General features: G+C 35.0%; 1 protein-coding gene across 1 annotated transcript in view; it reads left to right on the top strand.

Annotated features, from left to right (window-relative positions):
• STK38L (serine/threonine kinase 38 like) overlaps positions 1–7,651 on the top strand; it is a 117,508-nt gene extending 109,857 nt beyond the window's left edge. The window contains exons 10-14 of the mRNA XM_044679062.1: positions 613–682; positions 2,885–3,008; positions 4,538–4,633; positions 7,022–7,113; positions 7,248–7,651. Of these exons, the coding sequence (XP_044534997.1) occupies positions 613–682; positions 2,885–3,008; positions 4,538–4,633; positions 7,022–7,113; positions 7,248–7,375 (510 nt within the window). The 3' untranslated portion in view covers positions 7,376–7,651. The remainder of the gene's footprint in view (positions 1–612; positions 683–2,884; positions 3,009–4,537; positions 4,634–7,021; positions 7,114–7,247) is intronic.
• Positions 7,652–9,625: the final 1,974 nt, after the last annotated feature.

The following is a 9,625-nucleotide window of genomic DNA, read 5'->3' as shown; positions in this document are numbered from 1 at the left end:
TGGTAAGGGTGAGCAATGGGGGTCAAGTGACTTGCCCAGGGTCACACAGCTGGGAAGTATCTGAGGCCAGACTTGAACCTAGGACCTCCTGCCTCTAGGCCTGGCTCAATCCACTGAGCTACCCAGCTGCCCCTAGAAGCTTTCTTTACTAATGTAGTTTCTCCTCTTTTCTGCAATATATACTCTTAGAAATATTATATATATATATATATATATATATTAATTAGAAAGTCAAATCATGTCAAGTGAGGAAGCATATATGACAACAGGTTCAGGCCCATATTTTATTATATGTACATATATGTCACTCAGTACCTAGTCTCTTTTAAAACATGCTGAGTTATATTAAATCATGTGGTCCAAAGAATCCCATATTTAGCAGGGTTTAAAGAGAGCATCTAGTTAGATTGTCAGTGGTAGCCACTGTTGCCTTTAGGGTAAAATGAGAACTCCAACATGAGGTAATTAAGGCTTTCTACAGCTTGTCCCTAACTTTCCTTTTATGTCTAATTTCACATTACTTACTATCATATACTTTGGGTTCTAGTTAAACTGTACTAATAACTAATCCTCAAACTCAGTATGTCATTGCCTCTTCCCATGTTCTCATAGGCTTCTCCACGTGGAAAGGCATCCTTGGCCTTTGCGATTTTACTTATGTTTCTTCAAGACTCAGCTGAGGGTCCACCTTTCCTGATCCTCAGCAGAAAGTAATCTCTTCCCCTCTCCAGTCAATTACTAGAGGGCTTTGAGCTCTTTTTTACCCCTTCATTTCATACCTCCTATAGGTTTATTTGTGTCTGTGTGCTATCCCCTTGATAGAATGTAAACTACTTGAGGGAAGGAGCCTTTTTTTTTTTTTTTTTTTTTTTTTTTTTTTTTTTTTGGCTTTGTAGTCCTTGTATTACATATACATATTCGGTGCTTAAATAAGAAAGGAAGGAAACAAGCATTTTAAAAAAGACCTACTATGTGCCAAGAATGATGCTGAGTGCTTCATGAATATTATCTTACTACTTAATAATTATGGAATTTGAATCCCAGCTGCAACAACAATATCATGCTGACTCATTTATTTTCCTCACAAAAACCTCTCCAGGTAGTGGAAGTATTTTTAAAATGGTTTTATTCTGAAGCAAACAAACCAACTACAACAGCAATTTCCATATGCAAAGTAGAAGGGAAGAGGATTGAACACAAAACTGTGAATCTCTTTCATTTACAGCTTGCTTTTCTTTTTTTCTTTAAGCATATAATAAATTTAACATGCAACTTTTAAAGGTCTTCTGTTTGTGCTTCCTTCTGGCCTTCCTTCTGTTCTTTTCTCTGCATTTTTTAAAATTGCTTCAATGACCCTTTTTTCTTTTTCTTTTTTTGAGGCTACCCCATCACTAGCCCTCATCACCTGCCATTGACCACTAACCCCCCCCCCCAAAAAAAAAAAGAAAAGAAAAAGAAAACTTGCAACAAATATATATAGTCCAAAAAAACCCATCCAACTCCCACATTAGCTGTCCAAATATATATATGTCTTATTCTGTACCAGGAGTCCCGCACCTTCCTGTCAGGAGAGACATAAGTAAAAGTGTTTTTATCAGCATTTTATAGAGAAACTGAGGCTTCAGTGATATTCAGCAGAACACATGCATACTGAGACCAGACACAGTTCCTGGCCCCTAATAGGTACTTTTAAGAAATGTTGATAGATTATCTTGTCCATGGTTGCAGAGCTAGTCCAGATTGGAAATAGAATCTAGGTTTCTTATCTCCAAATTTCATGCTTTTCTGCTACACAGTACTCTTCAAGTATTCTGGCAAAAACCAGATAAATAACTTATTTGAGATGTAGAAAGCTGCCCAAGAAAGGTGGCCCTTGATAACCCCTCAGGTTCCTATGAACTCTGAAATTCAATTAATTTCAATTCAGCAGACGTCTCATAAGCATTTAATTAGTATTTCGATCTCTGTGGTAAGTACTAAGGAAGATTCTAAATTTAGATAAGATGCAACCCTGCCCTCACAGAGCTTATAATCTAGTCATTGTATTGATACAAATAATATTTTTTAAATAGATGAAAAATAAAGCATGTTAAGTTCATATTAGCAGTTAATAACAAAATGGAATAAAGGCCATTTCCAACAGAGCAGATCAGGGGAGACATCTTTAACTAGATGGCATAAGTGGATCTTTAAAGGGTGGGCAGAAATCGAACAGATTGAAGAGAAACATCTTGTTTCAGGCATGAGTTATAAGTTGGGTAAAGGCACACACAATTGGAAAAGTGCAGGTACATATCAGGGACTGGCAGAGGTCTACTTTGGTTTCACTGGAGGAGAGCAATTTAGCATAATACTCAAAAGGTGGAATACTCTCAGATCATGGAGAATCTCAAAAATACCAGAACAGAGAAGACAAAGAAGTCAAGAGACAACAGGAAAGCATCGAAAGGTTTTTAGCAAAAAGTAACACGAACTGAGCTCTAGTTAAGAAGCTAAATCTGGCCAGCATTGTGTAGGAAGGATTGGATGAAAGGAGAAAGCAAAGGCAGAAAGCTTTTAGCAAACTGTTAAAATAGTGCAAGAAGGCAGTAGTGAAGTGCTTGTCTTAAAGTGAGTCTAAAAAGAAAGGAGGGAGTGGATTTAAGAAGTTTCAGAAATGTAGAATTGGCAGGTCTTAGTAATAAGTGTATATGAGCTAAAGAACAAAAATAAATAAATCAAAGATATAGCACTAAGGCTTTGTACATAGAAGACTGCTTCTGTCCTACAGAAGCAAGAAAGTCGGGTCTAATCTCTTCCCGTTTTCCTTGACCTGTATGGTTCTTACTATGTTTAATTAAAAAAATTTTTTTTCAGATGAAACTTTGTTATCTTTGTTGTATAGGATATCCACCATTCTGTTCTGAAACACCACAAGAAACTTATAGGAAAGTTATGAACTGGAAAGAAACTCTAGTATTTCCTCCAGAAGTACCTATATCTGAGAAAGCCAAGGATCTAATTCTCAGGTTAGTGCCAAAATCTATATAAATGACTTATTGGAATCTCAAAGATACATAGGTAAAAGCCAGCAGAATATTTTAATTTTTTAGCAGTTCTACTTGGGATTTGGACTATGCTGATAAAGAATGTACTCTTTTAGAAATAACTGGATCTGCTTCTTAATTGGGATGATAAAGAACAATAATGTTTCAATTATATTTATGTCATAAAAGAAACAATGAATGAATGATCATCTATTAAGGTTCAATCTCTGTGCTAAAAGCACAATGTATATTGTATACAGATACAAAAGTAAAGACAGCCTCTTTATAAAGTATTTGTATACACTGTATAAAGATAGTCCTCAAGTAATTTAGTTTCATGGGAGAGACGCATCTACTTTATAGTCTAATGGGGGAGACAATGCATACAGGAGAATGGTGGAAAGAGATATTTTAATTTGGAAAATTACTAGCATGGTAAGCGAAGTCATACAGAATTAGATTGGAACACACCTTTTCTAGGAACAATGACAGAGTTGATTTAATTATGATTACAGAACAAAAAGTGGGGGTGGTTGTGGGATAGGAGGTATGTACCCAGCATGGCAATTAAAAGAAAAATGGCCATGGAGACAGGTGAAGAATGACTGGAACCCAGGCCTAGATGCAATGGGCAACTGAGGCAACCACCTATCAGGACAAGTTTCAGGCATGGGTAAAAAGTTTTATTCTCTTGTATGGTGAATTGGGAAATAATATTATAATATGTAATGTCTATTGTGGTCTCATTATTCGAAGTGTTTTTGTGGCTGTTTATTGGCTTTTGAGTTGTTTTTACAAACAAAACCAGTGAAGTTAAAATGAAAGGGGCTTAAGCGATTGGGAGAAAAATCTCATCCAAAATATATAAGGAATTAGTTCAAATTTATAAGACTTTAAGAGCCATTCCCCAATAATAAATGGCAAAAGGATATAAACAGACACTTTTAAAGGAAGAGATCCACACTATCAACAGTGATATGGAAAAAATGTTTCTAATTAGAGAAATGCTAATTAAAGCAATTCTGGGGTTCAGTCTCACATTCATCAGATTGGCAAAGATGACAAAAAGGGGAAATGTTACGTTCAACTATGTATATTTGTTACAAGGGTTTATTTTTCTTTATACTGTTTGGGGATAACTGAGGAGAGAAAAAGAAATATTTATTGGGAAAATAAATTGAGGAGGGGTGGAAAGGAAGCAAAAGGTCATTTATACCAGAAAATTGTGTCTAAGTAGAATTATGGCTGAAACTCATAAAAGAAAGGAAAAGGTTGATTTGTTCTAAGCTGATTGTTACAAATTTTTGTAACCCAATTCACCTACTCATTTATTTAAAAATCATTTCTAAAATCCTCTACATGCAAAAACACAATTTGCTTTTCCTCAAACATATTTATAGAATTAGTTTGTGCTTATCCTTTAAAGAAGTATTTCAAATAACTGATTTAATAACTGCTGTATTTTGAAACTGTCTTGATTGTTATACTAATAGCTTGCTTCCATATTTCAGATTTTGTATTGATTCAGAAAACAGAATTGGAAACAGTGGAATAGAGGAAATCAAAGATCATCCGTTTTTTGAAGGAGTAGATTGGGGACACATCAGGTATGCTCATCAAATAGATGATGGTTTTAAAAAATATATTTTATATTCCCAACTACATGAAACAACAGTTTTCAACACATGCTCTGTGAAAACATAAGATCCAAATTATCTTCCTACCACTCTCCCGAGATGGCGAGCAACTTTATCTTTGTTACAAATGTATGATCACGCAAAACATTTCCATGTTGGTATGTGACAGTTTTTTTTTTTTTTATTATTAGTTAAAAGTTAAAAAAAATAAATAAACCCTAGTGATCAGTTTGACCAGATCCTGCTAGACCCAAGATAAATAATTTCATTATGGAAAAGGATAACATCTGTTTTTTGTTTTTGTTTTTTTAATTAAATCTGTGTTTTTATAATTACATTCACATTAGGGAATATCCAGGTTGAGCTAATTGACTTAATCCAAGCATCATTTTTCAATGATTAAATAACAATTTGAAAATGTATGCAATCGTACTTCTGTTGAGCTTTTTATATTCAAAGCTATTTTCATTGGTTGAAGTAAGACCTTCTACTTGATCAAAGCTATTAGCACATGAAAATATATTTACTACACTTTTCACCAGGCTGTTGGGTTCAATAGATACTTCTGTGTTTATAAAGACAAAATTCCATTTAAGTGATTACATTTGAAGTAAAAAGACATTAGAAACCCAGATTAATTTGCCTATTATTCTTTTCTCACTGTGGATTATTGGTTTCAGTTCAGTATTTAACCAGAATATTTCATCATTTTATTACATTATGACTATTGCTATTAAAGCCGGTGTGGAAAATTCTGAGAAAAATATTAAAGGTACTTTCCACCTTTTAGAGCTATGTACTTAGGATTAGTAAGAGTTAATAGAGAGCTAAAGAACATTAATTTTTACTTATTTTAAAATATTAGTATAAACTTTTCTCATGGGAGGCCTGGCTTAAGTAGATATCATGAGGCCTGATAATTTTCTTTTTATTTTCATCTCCATGGCTGCTGAAGTATACAGTGAAAAGAACACTGGATCTAGTTCCTAGAGGGGTGAGGGCAAACCTGCACTGACATACATAGCCATTTTCAATGACATGCAGCCGCATACGGCCGTATACAAAGAATTATGGGGCTGCATGCTAAGGATGAAACGTTTGCCGTAGTGCAGTGTAGACACATTGTGCACTATAGATGACAATTCTAACTATATTAATTTACCTATTTTGCTTTATTAAATACAGTTATATATTACAATTATACATTTTTGTTATTTAAACTATAAATATCATGAAATTATGGTGGTTTTTTTCCTCAAAGTGACACACCACCCAAGTTATGCTCAGTTTTTTGGTGAATTTTAACACACCAAGTTCAAAAGGTTGCCCATCACTGTCCTAGAGGATCTGTGTTCAGATCTTTTTTTTTTTTTTTTTAAACCCTTAACTTCTGTGTATTGGCTCCTAGGTGGAAGAGTAGTAAGGGTGAGTAATGGGAGTCAAGTGACTTGCCCAGGGTCACACAGCTAGGAAGTATCTGAGGTCAGATTTGAACCTAGGACCTCCAATCTCTAGGCCTGAGTCTCAATCCACTGAGCTACCCAGCTGCCCCCTCTGTGTTCAGATCTTTGATTCTTCCTTAACTTCCCCAGGACTCATCTGCAAAAATTAGGTGGTTCTTACCAGATCTAGATCTCCCAAGTTTGTATTTTGTTTTCCTTTTTTATTTATTTTTTAATTCAGTTTTGTTTTTAGTTCCAAATTCTCTTCCTTCCTCCACTTCCTGCAAGTCTACATTTTTTAAACGAACTATTGCATTCAGGCTACCTTTGAACTTTGTAATCCCTTTCTTATTCCCCTATACTGCCCTCTCCTTGTCGAGAGGTTAATAAAAAGACTTTTCTCAAAGGATTATTTTTGGTCATTGACTAAAGTGATAAGATTTTTCAGATTACAGAATATTCCAATCTTCATTAAATCAAGTTGAAGCCAGTTACTCTGCTGTATATATAATACCTGACAGGATGTAAGCGCAATTTGACCTTGTCTAGATAAAAGTTTCTCCAATTTTATCGTAAATGTATTATCTTCTTCCACTGTTTCCTTTCCTTCCTTGGCAGTTATGAAAATTGAGAACATCGTAGTAACTAAGTTAATAATTTTGTCAAATAAAGTCTTTCTTTCATTTTAAATTACAAAAAATCATTTGCAGATTTTTAACTATTTTTGGTTAATTGATCCTATCATACAGCTGATGGATTCCTGAGGCAGATCTTCTAATGTCTCTATTACTCTTTTGTAGCATGTAGAAAACACCATGTAGAATTTCAGAGAGGGATTTTTCTTTTGCTTACTGGGCATCTCAAAGTAACTTAATTTTAACTATAGCTGTTAATACTCTTCTTTGGTATGTGTTAGGGAGAGGCCAGCTGCAATTCCCATCGAAATCAAAAGCATTGATGATACATCAAATTTTGATGAATTTCCTGAATCTGATATCTTACAACCAGGTAAGAGAAAATGCCACATGAAGCTTTCTTGATTCTATGATCTCAGAAATGTATTTATTCTCCTTGACTCTCATCATAAAAGTTCTTTGGAATTCCTTTGCCTGTGGTTTAATTTGCTGTCTCTTGTTTTACAGTGCCAAATACCACAGAACCGGACTACAAATCCAAAGACTGGGTTTTTCTCAATTATACCTATAAGAGATTTGAAGGGCTGACTCAGCGTGGTTCTATCCCTTCCTACATGAAAGCTGGGAAATTATGAATGAAACTCACATACGCCCACACCCCAAAAGAACTCAGGTAGCTGCATCACCAAGGCTTGCTTGGCGTAGATAACAATACACTGAAATAAATATTCCCAAGGACGGTGGTGCTCATCGACTTCAAGAGGAAATTCTACAGGACTAGGATTTCTAAGACTTCTACAGGAATTAGTTGGCAGTGCCAGCTGGATTTTTTTTAATATTTGACTATTTTTGTTAACTTTATTATACAAAGGTACTGGAATAAAAGGAGTGTACATCCCTTTGTAACTGCACTGCCTTCGCGCATATTACGTCCATTCTGCCTCTGTGTACTGTGGCTTTGTACTGTAACACTTCTAATCAATTCAGGAGAAACACATATCATTTAAAGCAACATAGGCTAACCTTGTAGGTCATGGTGCAGTATCACTGTTTTCTTGCAAACCTTATGGGTTTAGATAATCAACATAAAAGCCATCCTCCATAGTTGTTGTTAGAACACCTGCCCTATTGGTTTAAACATCCATAGAGCATATATGAAGACAATTTAAATAATGATTTCAATAGACATAGGAAATACACTGGTTATTTAAAGTTAATTAGGTTTATCATCAAGTTAGTGTGCAGACTCCACCATACAGAGCTGACAAGCTTATGAGCCGGTTAAGGAAGTACATACACCGCGTCCACTCAAATGCAACACTAATCCTTTTCCTTTTCATCCAGAATTACTGTTAACTTGTAGACACCTATCTGTGTGTACCCTTAGGGAGACAGACTGTCTAATAGGGAGAGCATCCACTTGCTTTCCTAATGGCAAAAAGATTTTTTTTTTTTTACAGAGAACATGGCATTATTTTCACTTGATTATATAGCAAGTTGATTTTATGAGATGACTATGAAGGCTGCTTGTAGAATTTGTGTATTTTTATTAAACTATTTTTTTAAGTGTCAACCTTCTGATCATGATAATGAACTTGCAGAGATGCCAAGAGCTCTCGCTATACTTTGGCTTTCCAGAAAGATCATACAGTACCATTACCTTTGCTTTCATTGAATGGAAGTCTCTCCTTTGGTAGTACTTGTATTCTTGTGCCATTAGTCATTATACTCCAAATGTACCAAAGATCCTGAATTGAGTGGATGGTCGTGACTAAGAGGAATTTTCATTTTCCATTGGGAATGACATGAAGATATGGAAGGGTTTTGATTGAGGTTAACTTATTCAAGGGCAATATTCTTCACCTTCAGTTTCATCACTGTGGTTTAAATAGATGGGTTCCAGGAAGTGAATGTTGGCCAGGGTTTTGTGATTGGGTGGGAGGGAGGGAACGTAAGAATTCATACTCGAATCTAATGATGTGGCCAGTGAGTCTGTCTTGCCTGAAAGTTAGATAATCTTTTATAGCTCCCTATTTTAGTTCTGAAATGACTACCCGAAGTTTCAGCATTTCATAGGAACCCAACAGTTAGGGAGTAAGCTGTTACCAGAGAATGTCCTGATCATTTGTGGCTCCAAACAATGAAAGCAATCGACAACTACAATTATTCTAACTGACCTTTTCCCCGAATCTAGATGATGAATGGTTACTCTTAGAAGGTTTACTCTTGGAATAGGAAAAATTATGCAAAATTTAAAAGCTTTCACAATTGTTGCTGCTAGGTAACCCCATACCTATCTCAAGAACATCTGGGTTTTATTTTTGCCACCTAGTATTCATTTTCAACATTTGAATCCCAGCTATGTGTTCATCTGTGACTTCATCTTTTCTATTTTTATTGTTTGGGTCATGTGACTGAGTATCTTAATGGCGAAAGCTATTAAAATTTTGATTTGGGTTATCTCAATTTGACTAACTTTTCTGATTTTTCAAAGCTATAACTGCCTTTTATAAACATTTTCAGCTTCCAGGATTCTTTACTAGATACTGCTGGTTTTTTAAGAGCTATCCCAATAGGGAAAGAGTGTTTTGGTAAGATTCAAGGAGATTGCAACCACATCCAGTTCTTAATTTCCCCTTTTTACTTTAGTAACTAGTACAGTAAAACATTGTTAATTCAAGATTTGGACGGCCAAATAAATTAGTAATATCTAGTGAAAGGAGCTGAAATATCTCATTTTATCTCACTTTAATTGCAAGAAACCAGAAAATTTAGCCAAGCTGCTTCTTTCCAAATATTTCATGGAAAGAACCTAGACATATTCCAGGTTCCTCGTCAGTGCAAGTCACAAAAAAGTTTACTTTGTTTAGATTATCAGTTGTTAT

The sequence above is a fragment of the Gracilinanus agilis genome, chromosome 5, assembly GCF_016433145.1.
Source record: "Gracilinanus agilis isolate LMUSP501 chromosome 5, AgileGrace, whole genome shotgun sequence".
NCBI classification, from domain to species: Eukaryota; Metazoa; Chordata; class Mammalia; order Didelphimorphia; family Didelphidae; genus Gracilinanus; species Gracilinanus agilis.
The sequence above is the reverse complement of the archived record's forward strand: the minus strand, read 5'-3'. Positions and strand labels throughout refer to the sequence as shown.